The sequence below is a fragment of the Lampris incognitus genome, chromosome 13, assembly GCF_029633865.1.
Source record: "Lampris incognitus isolate fLamInc1 chromosome 13, fLamInc1.hap2, whole genome shotgun sequence".
NCBI lineage: Eukaryota > Metazoa > Chordata > Actinopteri > Lampriformes > Lampridae > Lampris > Lampris incognitus.
In genome coordinates, this window is record NC_079223.1 from 29460956 (window position 1) to 29480955 (window position 20000).

A 20000-nucleotide genomic window follows, 5' to 3' on the forward strand; every position below is an offset into this window, starting at 1 on the left:
GGGCAGTGAGAAACGAGAGTGAAGGGGGGGGGGATCCATGGAGAGACAGATGTTACTTGTAGAGGGAGAGGAAGAGGCAGGTTGAGGGAAAGAAAGAAGATGAAGAAAAGACAGATACTGGGCTGTATCTGAGAGAAAGAGATAGACGGACATTTGGAAGGAGTGAAAAAGGTAAAGAGAAAGAGATGGTGAAAGACATAACATGGCAATAAAAAGATGAAGGGGAAGAAGCATTATATAGAGTGATAAAGGGGCAAAGGCAGACAATAAGACAATAGAAAGATAAGGATTCTTTATTCTTTATTTTAGACCCCCATTAATCCCTGCCTCAGTAGCAACTATTCTTCCTGGGGTCTAACAGTAGAACAGCTAATTTAAAAGTCAACAAGCAAAAACAGAACATATATCAAAATAACAGCAATAACCAGAAATGCCACACAAAACTAAAATTATCAAACAGCTTTGAGCATGAAATTCTATCCCATCCATCCATTATCTGAACCGCTTATCCTGCTCTCAGGGTGACAGGGATGCTGGAGCCTATTCCAGCAGTCATTGGGCAGCAAGTGGGGAGACACCCTGGACAGGCCACCAGGCCATCACACAGGGCCAACATACACACACACACACACACTACACATACACACATTCATACCTAGGGGCGTTTTTGTACGGTCGATTCACCAGACCTACATGTCTTTGGACTGTGGGAGGAAACTGGAGCACCCGGAGGAAACCCACGCAGACATGGGGAGAACATGCAAACTCCACACAGAGGACGAACCGGGACAACCCCCAAGGTTGGTCTACCCCGGAGCTTGAACCCAGAACCTTCTTGCTGTGAGGCGACCGCGCTAACCACTGCGCCACCGTGCCGCCATTACCCATCATACTCAATTAGACAAAACCAATTACTGTAAATGAGAAAAAGGAGAGTGAGAAAGAGGGACAGAAAGAGCAGAAAGATGGAGAGAAACAGACAAAGATTAGGAGTGGAGTGAAGTGAGGGAGAGACAGAATAAAAAAGGGGTCGAGAACAAGATACAGCGATAAAAAGAGCAAGAGAGAGAGAAAAGAAGAGATCCGAGGTGAGAGAAAAGAAAGACAAAGATTCCAGGTCCTTCGGTGACGTCTGTGTGAATGTGAGTGTATGTGTGTGTGTACATGTACCTCCAGTCCATCGGCAGGGCTGAGCAGGGAGGAAGATGAGGCCGTGGGTGAGGTAGAGGAGGAGGTGGAGGAAGGTGAAGAAGGGGAGGTGGCTCCGCCTGGTTTAACTTCCACCAGCTTCTTCAGCTTCAGGTCCACATGCTTGCTGTTCATTCCTGGGGGGGGGGGGGTGAGCGAGACAGAGTGAGTGAGCGAGCGAGCAAGAGAGAGAGAGAGAATTAAGAGACAGATGGACAGAGACAAGCAAGACAGAAAGAAAAGATGAAAAAACGGTAAAATGTGAACACAAACTGACAAATCAAAACACATTAAATGCAAGAACAGCAACAAACCACACACGCATGCACAAACACACGCACACACACAGCAGTTTTAAAAAGAGCGAAAGTGATGACAACTTAATTTGCATTCAAGTCTTATATGATTCTACCTGGCCACAGTAACTGATAAGGTAGACACACACACACACACACACACACACACACACACACAGGCCCAGTCTTTGATAAGGGAGATATACATATATTCATACAAGTGAATAGAAAGGTGTGTGTGTGTGTGTATGTGTGTAAGACAGATAGGGATCTGGACAGGCTAGGCAGCTTTAAGTCCTGTTTGTACTGTAGAGAGTCGCTGAGTATACACGAATAGGAATATCACCACGGTAACCAGAGGGTGATTGAAAGAGGAGTCGGGGGGGGGGCAAGCAAAAAACAGAATGAGAAAGAGGGAGCAATGAGAATGAACATGTTTATTTTTCTTTTAATATCATTTTAATGATGTTTGTTTTGTCTCACGCTCTCTCATCCGTCCGCTCGTGCTCTTTCTCCTCTAAGGACTTGAGACAGCTGGGACGGAACACACTCCAGGTATTTGCACACATACCCACACGCCGACAGAAACATGCACGCTGACTTTCACTGGATAAACACAAATCAAGGCAAACACGCAGAGGCACACTAACATATAAAAATACATGCAAACGTTTGTAGACACCCACAAACACACACGTGTCTGTTTGACATGCTTTTGACTCTGGCCAAGGTTGCACAGAGCAGGGCTGTGAACATTCAGTCACGAGTTGTCTCAGCTTTCCTACTTTCACACACACACACACACACACACACACACACACACACACACACACACACACACACACACACACACACACATTTTCTCTCTACTCTCCATATCTTTTTTGTCACTCTCCCCATCTCTCTTTCTCTCACCCTCACTACAACCCTTCACACTTGTTCTCTCACCCCTCATCTCTCCTCTTTTAGCAGCCCATAACTTTCTAACTTTCAATGGACAGCCATCGATGAAGAATGATCGTGGTTGGCGGTACTGCATACTGAATGGGAGGCAGGAGTGATCAGTCTGCTCTTGATACAGACACAGCAATGCCAGCAGTTTCTCTCATGGAGCTACTGATTCCTGAATTTTCTAGCTTGCTTGTAGCAGAGATAGCCATATTTGTAAATGTCAACTTCATTGAAAGGTCGACAGCTGATCAAAATATGGGACGGAGATATTCAAGCAGAGGATGAGTGCATGCTTTCCTGTTCTGCTCCACCTGTTTCTGCACCCATAGAGAAATGTTGCTTGAAATTGTGAGGTAACAAATCCAGAATGCCCTCGCCGGCTGTGCCATGAAAACAACCTGCTAATCTCAGTCTTCACCTCACGCCAAAAGACTTCTCTGTCTTTCTTTCTCTCACTGCTCTGTTCTCCCTCTGTTCTCTCTGCTCTTTCTATCGTGGTTGTCTTTCTGTATTTACCACTTGTCCTCGTTTTAACTGTCAAACAACCTTGCTCAAGAAACTACCTCATCCTTGCTTTCCATCTGTTTCAAACCCCTCCATCTCTCAAACTCATCTTTCTCTAGAACTTCATTCAATCTGAATGTCCCCATCTCTCCCCAACCACTACTTCCTCTCTAGAGCTTTCCCAAACATCTTCTGACTCCCCTTCTTTTTCTTTCCACATCTCTCAAAGCTCTCATCTTTTTTTCTGTTCTCATCTTCCCTTCCATTCCTAATTACGAATTTCTTTTCTTTGTTTCCTTCTCAGGGTAGTTTTTGCTCCTTCCTTGCTTCCTTATCTCCTCTCTGTCACTCTCTCTGGGTCCCAGTAGCTGTGTACAGTTCCAGTTTTCATGGGCTGGTAACCACACACTAATATCCACCCAACATCCCCCGAGAGGCATGGCCACTGCATGGACTGAGATGAAAGAGCAGGCAGGAAGCTGATTCATGCATGTCAACCTCCACCAAGACACACACACACACACACACACACACACACACACACACACACACACACACACACACACACACACACACACACACACACCTGCACGTGCACATACACTCATGCACACATGCACAGACGTACATAATGTGTTGGTGTTACATGTATACCAAAAGACAGGAGTTCGGGGTAGCAGGAACCACTTTGGACGCAGTGATGGACTGATATGGAGCAGATGGTATGAGATGATCACCAGAATGGTGACTGTCAGAATCAGTTTTATGGTGCAATTTAGGGATTTTTTAAATTTTCTTTTATGAGGAAAACCCAGAAGTTAGCTCCACCATAGGCTCTGTCAGCTCTGTCTCCATAGGAAAAATAACCTGGTTATACACCTGAAATAGTGTTTGGTCAACACAAGTTGAAGAGATCTGGATGTCCAGTTCTATGAGATAACTTCACAAATGAACACAATGTTTATGAGTTTTGAAGTATCAATAAGCAAAAAACTAACGGGCTAATCTGTGAACGGGACTGACAAGTGGCAATTATCAATTTCTTATTTATTTATGTATGTAAACTTTATCTAATCAGGCAGGCGACTTCAGAGCAAAATTCTTATTGGAATTTTCCCCAATTTTCTCCCCAACTGTACTTGGCCAATTACCCCACTCTTCCAAGCCGTCCCGGTTGCTGCTCCACCTCCTCTGCTGATCCGGGGAGGCCTGCAGACTACCACATGTCTCCTCCGATACATGTGGAGTCGCCAGCCGCTTTTCACCTGACAGTGGGGAGTTTCGCCAGGGGGACATAGCATGTGGGAGGATCACGCTATTCACCCCAGTTCCCCCTCCCACCGAACAAGTGCCCTGACTGACCAGAGGAGGTGGTAGTGCAGCGACCAGGACACATACCCACATTCGGCTTCCTGTCCGTAGACACGACCAATTGTGTTTGTAGGGACGTCTGACCAAGACGGAGATAACACAGAGATTCAAACTGGCGACCCCCGTGTTGGTAGGCAACAGAGTAGACCACTACATTATCCGGACGCCCTGCAAAATTTTTATTTACAAGGATGGCCTGACAAGAGGTAATTAGCCTCTTGAGGGGGAGGGGCAGAGAGAGAGGAAAAGAAAAAAGTACGACAGTAAAATCATAAGAACGTAGGCACAACTCAGAAAGCAATTAGGGAAGAAACGAGACAAACATCAAAGTATAATTAAAGACCGTGGAAAGGAAATTCAGAGATTTGTTTCTAAACACATTATAAATGTTGAAAAATAAATGCTGAAAAAAATGTGACAAGATTGGGATCTATGTAGTACTGGATTGTGGAAATAGCCCCCTTTTTCCATTTTCCACCAGTTTCGTGTTCAAGATTTTTAGGGTGGGGTTGGATTCATGGCTCAATGACGCAACCATCCTTAGCATGACCCCTCCCCTACAACTATATAAGAGATGCACAGAGATCAGAAAGAAGGGCCTGGGGCGCGTCTAGAGTGCCTGCTGCACACCGCCATACCCAGCCCTATTCACTGGCCCACCTTCTGGCACAGTGTCAAACACCACTAGGCGAAGACACCTAGACCACCATGACGCAGATGCACCGCAGATGGAAGAGGGCCCTGTGAGATGGGCTGCATACTGTGGTTTCTGGCGGTGGAGAGAGGCAGGTGAAGGGATGACTGCTCCACCCCCTCTGCCAATCCAGGGAGGGCTGCAAACTACCACGTGTCTCTTCCGATACATATGGAGTCTCCAGCCGCTTCTTTTCACCTGACAGTAAGGAGTTTCATCAGAGGGACATAGTGTGTGGGAGGATCATGCTACTCCCCCCAGTTCCCCCTCCCCCAAACAGGCGCCCCAATCGATCAGAGGAAGCACTAGTGCAGCGACCAGGACACATACCCAAATCCGGCTTCCAACTTGCAGACATGGCCAATTGTGTCTGTAGGGATGGCCGACCAAGCCGGAGGTAACACGGGGATTCGAACTGGCAATCCCCATGTTGGTAGGCAAAGGAATAGACCACTATGCTATCCGAACACCTCCAACCAATGAACTTTTCACCTGGGGTGTAGAGAATGCCAGTTTCTTGGCAACTTGCATCTCTACACTACTGTTTCACAATTCACAAAATGAGGGTTTAACAAGCAATTTTATATTACATAGCGAAATGTCAGAATCTGAAAAGCACGTGTTGCCTACAGTCCTTACTGAGGTATTCAAAATAGAAAAATAAATAATGACAGGATGCTGATGGAGCCCATGGCTCAAAAATGCTGACTTAGATTTTATGACTTCAAAATTGGACCACATACAGGTCCATTTGACTCGATGGGTCAGAAGCAATGCACTGTGGTAGCTTTAAGTACTGGGTGCCACCGTTGGGATTACATTTCCTCTGGGAGACCAGTTGCACAAAGTGCCTCGTGACTCTGACAAATACAAAGACACAGAGAGGCTGTGCAGATATGCACAGGGAGACATACACATAAAGGAGGTAGGAGCTGGACTGCCCTGGACTTGAGGCAAACTGGGGGGAATGCTGAAGTTAGGGGGAAAAAAACTAGTGACAGACTCATTGTATTATATCAATGAGTGAGGCGGAATGAAATCATCATCATTCATTTCTTTTAGGGATGACAAGAAATATCCTGCCAACAAAGAGAAAACACACAGACGCTAACGGCAAGGAAAAAAAGACACGGAGATAGTGGCTCTTCAAAGTCAGAGCAAGCGTTTGTCCGTTTTCATGTTTCTCTTTCCGCCTCTCACTTGTGCTCTTACCTATCTCACATCGGCAGGAAATAGAGGAAGAAAAACACACGCAAATTAAAAGCAAAAGAATAATTAGTTTACCTCTGAGGACTCAAGCTAATGCTTTCCTGAAGATATGATTTTACTTTGTTTTGGTCAAGGAAGCACTTTTCATGGTGTTCCTTTAGTCAATACTTCTTGAAAAAAAAAGTCCTAGCAAAAGGAGGAAAGAAATGGTTTTGTTTGACATGTAAATCTGTTTTGTTTTTGTTTTTTTGGCATTTTCCGCCTTAGCGATGGTCGAGAGAGAGACAGGAAAGGCAGGGGATGACATGCAGCAAAGGGCCCGGGTCAGATTTGAACCCAGGCCGCTGCAGTAAGGACTCAGCCTTATGTGGCATGTGCTCTACCAGGTGAGCCACAGGGGTGCCCCTGTAAATCTGTTTCTAAAGCCCACTATGTGATGTCTGCCCTTGTATGGCCATCTCAGACAAAATTTTGATAGTTGGCTGCTTCGGTTTGATCAGTGTGACAGGGTTAAAGACAGCCAACAGAGTGCCCATCAACAGAGTCATCAGCTCTGATCAAGTTTTAGCAGTCAGAAGAATTCAGTGATTGTGGCAGGGAACACGATGACAAAAACTACAGCAATGACACTATTGTAGGTCAATAGGCGCATGGTAGAAAATGATGACACCCATTGAGGTTTTGACTGAGAGAATATAGAGTTGCTGTTTTTTGGGTTTTTTTTCAATTCCCCCATTTTTCTCCCCAATTGTACTTGGTCAATTACCCCCTCTTCCGAGCCATCCTGGTCACTGCTCCACCCCCTCTGCCGATCCGGGGAGGGCTACAGCCTACCACATGCCTCTTCCGATATATGTGGAGTTGCCAGCTGCTTCTTTTCACCTGACAGAGAGGAGTTTTGCCAGGGGGACGTATAGCACGTGGGAGGATCACGCTGTTCCCCCAGTTCCCCCTCCCCCCCTGAACAGGCGACCCGACTGACCAGAGGAGGCACTAGTGCAGTGACCAGGACACATACCCACATCTGGCTTCCCACCCGCAGACACGGCCAATTGTGTCTATAGGGACGCCCGACCAAGCTAGAGGTAACATGGGGATTCTAACCGGCGATCCTCGTGTTGGTAGGCAACGAAATAGACCGCTACGCCCCCCTGGTTGCTGATTTTCAACAAAAAGATGGCACTACTTAGTACTCTCTCTGAATGTGTCTGTTTGTGTGTGTATTTGTATGTGTACAGCTGTCAGGGAATCAATGAGAGTAATCCGCTAGTCTTAAGTACCTGTGTGGAGACTGTTGTGTTAAAAATATCTTGAGATATTACTATACCTCAAGCCAACTTTGGAGAATTGTCTTCCCATGCTATCTCATATCCGCAGGACCAGGTCACCTTTTTTCAGTGGCCTTGGCCGACTAGCTTTTGGCCGACATAGATAATTTGCCGCTGTTCGTTCAATGTGACGATAAACTCACTTCAGATCGTACAGTGACACTTGTAGGATGTATCAGCATTTTACTTTTTTCCTGTTATACCATGTGACATACGCTAAATGTGCAAGATGACCACAACTGTACAGTGTGGGAGGGACTATAGTTCCACTGCTAAGGACCAAATGGGGGAACACAAGCCATGGCTATCGCCAGTAGGACGCTGAGGTCAAAGGAGAAAGGTGAATACCTGCTAACGACCAACACAGGGGCTGAATGAGTTATACATGGACACAAAGAGAGAGGGAGAGAGAGAGAGAGAGAGAGAGAGAGAGAGAGAGAGAGAGAGAGAGAGAGAGAGAGAGAGAGAGAGAGAGAGAGAGAGAGAGAGAGAGAGAGAGAGAGAGAGAGAGAGAGAGAGAGAGAATAAGCACGTTTGTGTGAGTGGAACATGAATTATTTGAAATTTGAAAAGGGGGAGTGATTATTTCAAGTCATAAGTAGCTATGTAAGTAAACGAGGCTCTAAGTGTTAATTTATGCTGTTACTCGGCAGTGATGATGTATGTCAACAGTTTTCTTCAATCTTGCAGATCTCCAAAATCTTATGTCACCAACATTCAGTCTGTGGAATCGTTGCCACGTTCGATAGCCTCTTACCACAGAGAAAACAGAGCCCTTAGCCAAAGCATAAATGCTAGCTACCCACCAAACACTTAATTTCTGTTGGGTGACATTTGTGTTGGTTGAGCATAAATTAACACAAACTTACAAGTGGATAAGTGTGTGAGCATGTGAGAGATGAGAGTGAGAAACATGGAAGAGTGCATGAAAGAAGCAGCAAGCTGTTGTAAAGTGAAAAAAGCAGGCAGGACAGTGAAACCATGCGGCCTCAACCAGTGCCAGCCCAGTGCCTTTACCCAAAGAGGTTAGCTCAGAGCCAGGGTTAGTAAGTTCCAGGGGCCCCTGGGTGCTGGAGGTGGCCAGGAGAGGGGCCTCGGCTGGCGGTGAGTTAGTATCAAAGGCAGATGCAAATGTGTCAGTACTGACAGCCTCATCAGCATCGTCGAGCTGCTCTTCATTAGCCCTCCCCTCCTCCTCCTCAACCCTCTCGCCATCTACACCATCATCACCTGTAACTCCATCTACCATTTCTATGGGTATGGATAGGGGAGGAAGGAAAGAAGGGGGGAAGAAAGAAAGGAAGAACAAATTAAACTAATCAAGAAGCAGTTGAAGTGGTAAATGGAGAGACAGAGGGATAAGTGGAGAGGGGAAAACAAGGCTTTGTTAGTATATGCCAACAACAGTCAGACAACCTTTCAAATGAACACACAAAGCAGAGAGACAGAGTTAAATCACACAAACACACACACACACACACACACACACACACACACACACACACACACACACACACAAACGCATGCACGCACACAAACTTGAAGTGGATTTGATATTATAACAAGGCAGCAGTCTTTCAGAAGGCTTGGACGGACAATTTTAGGGCATTTGTCTATATTAGAGATTGACATTTCTGCTTGAACCTGACGGGAGGCAACGGGACCCGACAGGTTCATGTTAGTTTTGGTTTTTAGTTCTGAAATATTTTTGGGTTCCCATCTGGCTCAGGTTGTACTCATTTAGCTATTTATTTGTAGTGCCTTTCTAGGCAACTTTGGTCATAAGTTTCCACCTCACATCGGATCTGATGATTGATCAGTGAGAGATCAATTAACCGGACTTATTAATCAATTAACCAGTGCAAGATCTGCTTCTTTTGTATTAGAGAGAAAAGCCTAAATGGATGCTGACAAATGTGAAATCATGGCTAGCCTCAGGCAATTACATTTTGGTTCTGACAGATGACATATCCTATCTGTTTAAATTTACACCGATCAGCCAAAACATTAAAACCACTGACAGGTAAGTGGTTTTAATGTTTTGGCTGTGTATATGGCTTGTTCCATACCTAAGGCTAGGTTATTTATCTTAATTTATTTTATATACCTATGCTTTAATACTTGTATTCATTTTAGGGTGTGAGTGTAATCAGACTTGAAAACGGTCTGGGTCTGTTCTCCTCCGTATCTGTTATCACGGTACATAGATTACATATTTTTCGTTATCCTGATTTTAATTCATATGCCCTATGTTTCAAGCCATTTTAAGGTTGTTTTCATGAATACAGAACGTTTGAAATTGAATGACTCTTGCTTTTAGCTGATATCCTTTATAAGATTTAATGAGGAAGCTCTCTTTTCGCCTGTGGGAAAACGCATTGTTAAGAGAATGGGCTAGGCTGTTATCGGGTTCAGGTTCAAAATATCATGCTGGTGCTTGGGGTTGGGGCAGTGTTGTTGGGCTATGACCAGGCTGGGTGCAAAATTTCAGGCCTGATTCAAGCTCTAGTCTATATTGATTAGGTGGGCAGTTCCCGGTGTGTGCATTTTCCCGTGCGTAGCTTGACACATCAATTCCAGTTTGAAAAAAAGATAGATTAAAAAGAAAAAAAAAAACCCTAACAATTAACACAGATTTAAAACACACATTCCATTAAGGCTCTCAGGGGCTGTGAGGAGGGAACAATGTCTCTTAATCAGGAAAAAAATAACATTGGCTAAAACCCAAATGGCGAACAGAGAGGTTCTGGCTGCATGGATAAAATGCCTTAGATTAAAACAAAAATCAAGTCAACAGCGTCCAACTTCGAAAGCCTCCCACTACAGGCTGGTGACACGGAAAGAGAGCGAGAGAGACAGAGAAAGGGGGGGGGCAGAGAGAGAGAGAAAGAAAATAAGAGCCCCTCCCCCCATTCCTTTTTTTTCTTTCCTTTTTTTAATTTGTTGCCTGTGATGCGGAGCGCGCTAGCGAGCAGTGTTCCTGCGCGGCTGGCTGGGGCCTAATTAACGAGAGACCATGGTGATGGAGTTTGGAAAGTTTCTTTGCGGGCAGGCGAGTGCTTGGTGGGGGCTGCCCCAGCTGCATTAGAGGTCTCTGAATGGTGCTTGGGGGGAGAGAGAGAGAGAGAGAGAGGGAAAGAGAGAGAGAGGGAAAGAGTGTGTGGGGGCTAGGATTAGCCGTTCTGCTCGGTAGGCCTTGTGTATCTAGGCCCACAGCCTTTCCCTCTTTCCTCCTCTCGTTCTCCCCTTCCTTTTCCTCCAACTCTATTTTTAATGAGATCCACAATTAGCCCAATTCAGAAAGACTGAAAAACCAAACAAACCAAACGCCACCCTTGCTCCACCTTCCTTGTGTTCTTTAAATATGTCCTGCTCTCGCTCTGTCTCACTGATCTTCAGCGCTTCTCTTTGTCAACCTGCGAGGAGCTTACCGTCTCTCCTCTGTCCTACGTAACTGCTGAGTTTCTGTCCTTTAACCCTTCACTCTTTCCTCTTCTACCTGACAGGCTTCCGTGTCCCTTCTCTTTTCTCAGCCTCAAACATTCTGATGTCTCTCCTATTCTCCTCTCTCTTTCTCTCTCTCTCTCTAGTCAGCCAGGTCAGTGCCCCTTTAGCCAACGATTGCTGGTGCGATTTTGGTTTCCAAACGACTAAGCAGGACGTTTCGAGCTAGGGGGAGTCAGCCGCCCTTGCTGAAAAATGATTAGCCTGCTGTTGCCGTTAGAAGTTATTGGACACAGAGTAGTGAAGTAGGTGTAAAAGCTAGAGGCTAGGTCACACAAGATGATTTTAACACTGCTGGGACCACCTCATCGTTGAAGTGAGTCCGGTCTAGCCAGGACAGTGTAGGGGCACAAGGGGCTAATGGTGGACCCAGATTATCCTGTAGTGTGAAATAGTTCGAAACCAGTAGAGACTGAAATCTGAGAGCAATCCAGACACCAGCCAACGGGAGTTAAGCTCAAGGGGGAAGAAATGGAGAAGGAATTGGAGGAGAACAGTGAAAAGTGAAAACAACCAAAACATAAACTAAAACTAACGAGAGGAAGCTAACACTGCAGGTCTACACATTCCCTGGACATGAGAAATCCAACAAAAGATGATCGAATTGTTGTCATTATTATACATATTTTACTTCTCCCCTAGGCCTTTAAGAGGGAAGAGAATGCATTTCTAAACAAATTTTTTTCGAAGCGATAGGAGGCCATTAAGCAAGAAATGGAAACGGATGATCCGCTGTGGCGACCCCTAACGGGAGCAGCCGAAAGTAGTAGTAGTAGTAGGAGGCCATTAAGCAATATTTAAATTCTCAGTTTATCACTTAATCTGAGATCTCTGGAGCTCTCACTTTGTAATGAACATCAATTCAATGAGCGCCTTTTGAGACATATCAGATAACCTGTGATCATTCATCTCCATATGTGCCCCGTTTTCTAGTGTGCAAATCTTCCTGACGAGAATAACTTTTTTTTTTTGATCCAAGAACAGTCATTTAATCCAAAATGTCCTTACTGGACATAATCTGAAAGAGCCTTAAGTGTCTGAAAACATCTGGTTAAGTTTTGAAGGTGTTGTTAGCCACATCCATTGGGCCGTCTGTGATGGGAGGTGCCCCAGTGACAGAGCCACCCCCTCACCTGCACCACCCCCCCCTCCGACACCTGAGCTGCAGCAACGCAGGCACTCAACTAAACAGCATGAGGGGTTTTGTTGTATCAGATCATGTGCATTGGAAGATGTCCTACATCTATCTCGATCTTCAATTCCTTTTAATTAATTAATTAATTAATTTTGCGTTTTTTGGGTCATTTTATCTGACATGCGTATCTGGAAGGAATGAGAGTGAGGGAGTTAGTAAGGGTTTTTGTTAATTCATGAGGTGTGTGTGTATGTGTGTGTGTGTGTGTGTGTGTGGGGGGGGGGGGTGCTTTCCCTGGGATTAAACCTGAGACCTTTAGGGTTATGACCGGGTCTGTCTTCGCTCTAGGCTACACTGCTGCCATCGCAATTTATTTTACACTTGAGGTACCCTCTCTGAAACAGCAAAACTCCAATTCCCAATAAGGTTTAGAGCTCGTGCTCTCCCTAACACACCCTCTCCTTATTAACTGGTGGAATTCATAAGAGGCACATTTTAAAAAGATTTAATGCAAAGGAATAAAAAAAATGACCCTTTCTCCCTTCAATCCTCAGTCTTTTCGACTACTTGGACTTTGATAACCTGCAGTTAGTTGTCCTCCCCTCAGTCGCTAGGCAGTTTTGTTGGCCTCCTACATCTTTTTAAAAACCAAGGAGATACCGATTTCCAATAATATTTAGGAGCTTTCTTTCATATTCTCATCCTCTTGCTTCTCATTCATTTGTGTAGTCGACGCCTTGCCCATTTACAAAAGGTTAAAGGGGTAGATGTCCTCCTGTAATGCAAAGGAATGCCAAACACAATATACAGAAGCCTAATAATGGTCATTACCATAATAACCCCGATTTCAAGGAAATGGAAAACAGCGGGAGAGTGTTGCAAAGGCATTAGCCACCCCTCACCCCCCAACAGTGGCTGCTAGAAGAGTTAGGGTTTGTTTTAGTGTAATTCAGCTGCACAAAGTGCCACGTTGATTAACTAACAATTACCGGGCTGATGAGGCCGGAGAGGAATCTGCGGGTAAATTGCAGTCCTAAATGTGAGGGCGGTGCTTTTGAAGCCTGCAACCGGCGTCCAATGACATTTTGTTTTTCTCCTGAGGATTAGCAAGAATACCTTCAGAAAGCGAAATGGAAATGTGTATCTCGTTGTGTTTGTCCAAGTTTGTGTGCTTGCTAGTGTGATTTCGAGTGTGTGTGTGTGTATATCACAAAGCCTTTTCATCAAACTCAAACCTCCTACAGGAAACAAGAGTAGCGGATTTTTAAAAGTGAAAAATAGGAAAGGAAAATCCTTCCTGACAGAATGCAGTTGGAATTCATATGTATGCATTTAATGCACACACTATGTATACCAAAGCTAAAACCTTTTGCCTACATTGTGGGCATTGTGCTTGAGTGTGTGAGTGTACGTGTGAGTGCCTGAAAGAAAGTACATCTTTGCATGTGTCTATGTGTTTGTAAATGACACCGCACACATTTTTTCCTTGTTTGAATGTGTAAATGAGTTTCTACATGTGTATATGTATGACGGTGTAAGTTTGGTGTTGTGTGCATGTTTCTGTATGTGTGTTGATATATGTGTGCTGATATAAGTCTTCTCAATGCTTCCGTATATTTTTAAGGTCTAGAACGGGCTGGCCCCTTCTTACATTATCACAGTTCTTATATCTCCAGGTCCCGTTGGTCCTCAGACCAGATCATACTGGCTAGTCCACAGTCAAACCTGAAGCTTAGTGGAAATCGTGGATTTGCTGCTGCAGCCTCTAGACTGTGGTGCAGCCTCTAGACTGTGCTGCAGCCTCTAGACTGTGGTACACCCTCCCCTATAGTACAACATCTGTCCCCGCCATGCACTCACTCAAACCCTGTCTCCATTCCTTCGCTTTTTAATCGATATGATCTGACTGTGTGCGTCAATGTGTGTGTGTTGTATATGCCTACTGTTTTATCTATTGGCTGCAGCCCTTTTTATTTTTGGTTTGCTTTGTTGCACTTGCAAGTTGTATAGGACATTGGTTAGCGATGGTTGTCTTGAAATGAGCTTTATAACCTGACATGCAGTGTGTGAATCATATGTTCATATGTGTGTGTCAGCAGGAGTGCATGCTGCCATGTGTCTGTCAGTTTGTAGGTGTGTGTTCAGGCACATTCTCATGCATGTGTAAGTGTGTGTGTGTGTGTTTGAGAGAGAGCGAGAGTGAGAATCTAAGTGTGGGAGTGTGTGCATGAGAGTTTGTGTGTGTGTGCGCACACACGTGCACTCTGACCTCCAACAGGGGTGATTTTGTTTCCCCTGCTCTTCTCAGTGCCAGAGGGATCCAGAACACTCATGTCGGCCATCTTGACTCCAGAACGAGCCTCAGCTATCAGCTGCCTGGCTCTCTCTCGAAGCTGCCTCCGTCGCTCTGCATCACGCTCCTACACACACACACACACACACACACACACACACACACACACACACACACACACACACACACACACACACACACACACAGTAGGGGAATGACTGGTAGGAATGTTGTTTAGTGTGGTTACAGAATTATATGGACAAGACGACTCGGTCTGTGTCTTCTTTGTATATTTAAAATTTCCACCTGGCCACATCCGACTGATAAGGAAAACATACACACAAACACTCGCACAAACACAAAGAAATGTATAAATGTTTGTGTTTGGGGTCTGATTGGGCACAAGTACAATGTTTGTAATATTGGGCTATACAAATAAAATTGACTATACTTTACACAGTGGCCAAAAATACACATTTAAGAGTGTTATTAACAAATGGATGTACACAATCCATTCCTTACCCAATGGTGGACCCTACAGTAAGGAAAGTATTGCTGGGTACACAACACACACATACACACGCACACATAGTCTTGGCAATGCACTGATACAGTATTGAGCAGCCTCCATCAGAGTAATGACAGAAATGCCATTTTCAGGACTATCCAATCTGATCCAGCTGATAGCACAGGAGACCACAAACACACACACACACACACACACACACACACACACACACATCCCCACTCCACGACATGTGATTTTTTTCTTATTCTCTCTTTGAATATACACAAAAAGATCACATGTGCGTGCACACACACACACACACACACACACACACACACACACACACACACACACACACACACACACACACACACACAGCCTTGCATCTACACAAATTAACATACAAAATACTAAAAGACGCTCAAAAACATCACCTTACAAACCCCTTCCAACCACACACACACTCATCTAAACAGCACACCCAGGGGAGAGGGGCGAAATACTCCTCTGTCACTCTTGTAGCTCCCTGTGGTTTCCTGTTAATCACGCTCCTCCATATTGAAGCAAGGGCTTGAGGGCTGGGCCTGTTGGAGTTACCCATTTACCCATTAACAAAACAAGCAGCGCCCGCTAATGAGCTACATCTCTTCATTTCCATGTCAATTGTTTGTTTGTTGCCATTGTTAGGCTGGGACAATGGCATGGTGGAATTGTAAATGGTGGCAAACCTAATGTGCACCATGTGTCTCCGTGTGTGTGTGTGTCGCTTAAGACCCCCAAGGGGATGCTCATAGGGACTAAAGGACACACCTCTGAGAGAGTGACAGAGTGACAGAGTGACAGAGAGAGAGAGAGAGAGAGAGAGAGAGAGAGAGAGAGAGAGAGAGAGAGAGAGAGAGAAGGGAAAGAGAGAGAGAATTGAAAGAGAGATAGCAGAGAGAGATAGCAGAGCGATGTAGAGAATGGGACAGCAGAAAGAAAGAAAAAACAACTGAGTGAAGGACAGGGAGAAACAAGGTTTTTCAGTCTGGGTGGAAAAGTTCCACATGTCGCACCAGGAGAAGACGCCTGTCTTGGATCACATTCAGCAAGGTGCCAAGTGTTAAATCAGCAACACACACACTGATGTGTGCATGCAGCAAAACAGGCAAAGGCAGTTTCCCGTGTTTTATCAAATAAAATATGGGAGTGGTGCGTATACCATTAAAAACCTTCAATTTCAACTTTTCTTTCCTCCTCTTAACCTTTCTCTTCTTTTCCCATCCATCCATCTTGTTTTCCATTCCATCCAGGTTACCCGTCTTAAATTCATTCATTCTTTTCTTCTATTATTCGTTCCTTCTATCTTTTATTTGCTCTCTGCTTCCTTCCCTCCCTGCCTGTTTCCCATGATGCCCCAGTCTTTATAAATGTAATATGATAAATAGTAATGTCACTGATGCCCTTCCGGCTGTCGACTGCTTCTGTTATCCTATCTGGCCTCTACAGATATGGATACAACCACCAGTTTAAGTGTGCTGTCGTCTCTGTGTATGTGTGAGTGTGTGCACGCACATGTGCGTGCGTGTGTGTGTGTGAATGCGTGTATCTGACGATGAGGGATGTATTACTACAACTGCATATGTGTGTTTGTGTATTTATTTGTGAGCCTATGGAAGGGCGTATCCGAATGACTATATGTGTATGTGTGTGTGCAGGACTGTGCACGCATGTCTGTAGGTGTTTGGGCGTTTTGAGTGTGTGTTTGTGTATGTACATACAGCTTGGGCCACATCACACTCCCAAACATCCCACTGCATTATTGTTGTCGGCCATTTTGGGGACAGGAAATGGGAAATTGCCTCCGACTATCCAGGGGCTAGGATTAGCGCTATAGAAAAATGCATCTGACTAGCGCTAGCTCAGTCAGCTATGGAGCCGCTGATTAGAAAATATAGGGGAATATGTTCGGAGGGAAAGGAAAGGAGCAGAGAAGAGGAGCGATATTAGGAGGGGGCTGCTGAGTAATGTCAACAGGGAAGAGGCTTTTTGTTGTATACAGAAAGGCAGAGGACAATGCATGACATGATCTAGGAACAAACCAGTGTGTGTAGGTGCGTGTTTCCATGTGTGCATGCATACACATGTGCGAGCATGGGTACGGTTTCAGAGCTGCCAGAATGTGTCCCGTCTATCTGTTTTACCGTGGTATCACGGAATCAAAGGGAGGAATGAATAGGAGCTGCTCGAGGCAAAGCAGCTGTTTGCCTTTGGAAGTGAAATCACGGTTTCTGTGCAGTCCCATGATGCATTTGAAAGAATGTGACAAGACTGCGTTTGTTTGGTCGTAAATCCAAAAGACTCTGCAGTCAACCTGATTAAAGTGAAAAATTGAATTAAAGTGATAGTTTGATCGAGGTGTTTACATGCAATCTCCTCAATAATTAGAGTTTACAAGACTCGCTGGTTGATGGAATTATGGGATGTAAATGATATTATGTGTGACCATGCTTCCAACATATTTTAAGACTTTTCAGAAAATGTCTCCATTTCCGTTTTTGCACTCATCCAAAAGCTTTAGATATTGAACTCCTTCAAGTTAGTGAGCATAAATGTTTCAGTCTTGCTGCAGAAAGTGCCGGTTTACTGCCACTCAAAAACAGATGACAACGCACACCTGTATTGTTGATGCGCCCGCTAACGGCATCAGTTTCCGAGGATTAAGAAGAGGAGGCCGCACACCTAATTTACCCTGAAGAATACGATGAAGAGGGCAATTTAGTTTGTGGAAACATTTATTGATAAATATATGATTAATAAGTATATAATATGTTTATTAATAAATAGAGTTATAAGCATGCAGTCACTGCAGTGTTTTTTGTCCATCATTTCAGCAGAGACCTGATGCATGCGCACGACCAATTCTCCAACAGAACAGTAAACTGAATGTCTGATGATGAATCTAGTTCTGAAGCCCAGTCAAACTGAGGGGTAACACCGACATGCAAACCCTGATGACCAATAAACCCATGTTGAATTCACCATGACTATGTTGGTGCCGTTTGACCAACAACACATACACCATCCATGTGTCAGATGTGTACACTCACTTTTTTTTTTTGGATTCCCCCCACCCCTTTTTCTCCCCAATTGTACTTGGCCAATTACCCCACTCTTCCAAGCCGTCCTGGTTGCTGCTCCATCCCCTCTGCCGATCCGGGGAGGGCTGCACACTACCACATGCCTCCTCCTCCGAGACATGTGGAATTGCCAGCTGCTTCTTTTCACCTGACAGTGAGGAGTTTCACCAGGGGGATGTAGTGCGCAGGAGGATCACACTATTCCCCCCAGTTCCCCCTCCTCCCTGAACAGGTGCCCCGACCGACCAGAGGCGGCGCTAGTGCAGTGACCAGGACACATACCCACATCCGGCTTCCCACCCACAGACATGGTCAGTTGTGTCTGTAGGGACGCCCGACCAAGCCAGAGGTAACACGGGGATTCAAACCAATGATCCCCATGTTGTTAAGCAATGGAACAGACCGCTACACTATCCGGATGCCCCCATAAATCTAATTCTGTTTACTGCATTATGCTTGCATCAATTTAGATCTTAATTTGATTTAGATAGCTTAATGTGTTTAGATGTCAGTTAAATGAAGGTACTGCCTTAAGCTGATGAAAATCAGATGTATAACTTGCATGTAAACACACTGATAGTTAAGGTTAAAATAATGTCAAGTTTAACTTCCTTTAGTAGATGAGCAACAGCTTAACAATTAAAAGAGATTTGCAGAAAATGACAAAGTGGAATTTTGCTCTTAAGGATCACAGTAAAGAACAGCCGGCAAGCTTTTCACATACATAAAACGTCTTCTTAGCTGTTCTAAAGTTCATTGCAAAGTGAGGTTTCCCTTGGCGTGCTGTTTCATTTTCTGTCGCTTAGGGTGGCAGGTGTGTCCACATGCCCAACACCAGAGAGTACAAAAACAAACAATGAAATGTATTTTAACCAACATCCCCTGAAAAATACCACCGGACATTATATACCAATATAAGTGCGCTGCCTTTGAGGTTGCGATACCAGACTGTGACAGCAAGACAATGCGAGAACCACAGGAGGGCGCCGCTGGTAAGCAACAGAACACAAACCAGACCAGACACATCGGTGAGCGATCAAAGGAAAGATGGACGAGAGAAAGGGCGCCAGTAGTTGGTCGATGCACAGCCCCGCTCAGAGAATGGAGTCCGGGGAGGGGAAGAGGCCTCTCTTTTTAAACGGCCACAGCAAGAACAATCATGTACCGTGTCTTCCTTTGACTGCTGTGGACCTCCAGGGGAAGAGGGGCCAAATGGCTAAGCACAAGGCTGAGACAGAGGGCTCCTCTGTGGGCCTGGCGTCAGGGCAAGGGCCTCGGTGCTCCTGAGGGTCTTTTTTTGGATGGGTGTGGAGATTTGTCAACTTGGCTGCTCTTTTCTGGGTAAGGAGAAAGGGGGAGGGGGGCATGCACCACTGGTCATGCACAGAGGCCTGGCGTTGGCAGAGAGAGATGCAACGCACCCCCCTCCACACACACACACACACACACATAAACACAATCACTATCTAAAAGGCTACGCCAACCACCCTGATTGCCAGCCAGTCTGGCAGCTAGTCATGCAGGTCCAGACATTTGTCATGACAGGCTAATTCACAGTCAAGTGGTGCTTTAGGTCTCTATCGTGTCCACACACACACACACACACACACACACACACACACACACACACACACACACACACACACACACACACACACACACACACACACACAGACATGCACAAAGAAAAGTAACAGACACATCTACCCACCTACACATTTGTGTGCTCAGACACAAATGACTCTAAAGTTTATATATTTTGATACACAGCAACTAACTGCTTTTAAAGAGTGGTTTTAGAAATGTCACACCATTGTATGAAACAGAGGAAGAATGCTCATGTTCTTCAAACTGATAATACCTAAATAGCAACAATGTGCACCAATACACTGCCAATATT

General features: G+C 45.0%; 1 protein-coding gene across 2 annotated transcripts in view; it reads right to left on the bottom strand.

Annotated features, from left to right (window-relative positions):
• ehbp1 (EH domain binding protein 1) overlaps positions 1-20000 on the bottom strand; it is a 256601-nt gene that overhangs the window by 67078 nt on the left and 169523 nt on the right. For both annotated transcript variants that reach the window (XM_056292313.1, XM_056292312.1), the window contains exons 16-17: positions 14450-14600; positions 1171-1325 (exon numbers count right to left, since the gene is read on the bottom strand). In XM_056292313.1, coding sequence (XP_056148288.1) covers positions 1171-1325; positions 14450-14600 — 306 coding nt within the window. The remainder of the gene's footprint in view (positions 1-1170; positions 1326-14449; positions 14601-20000) is intronic.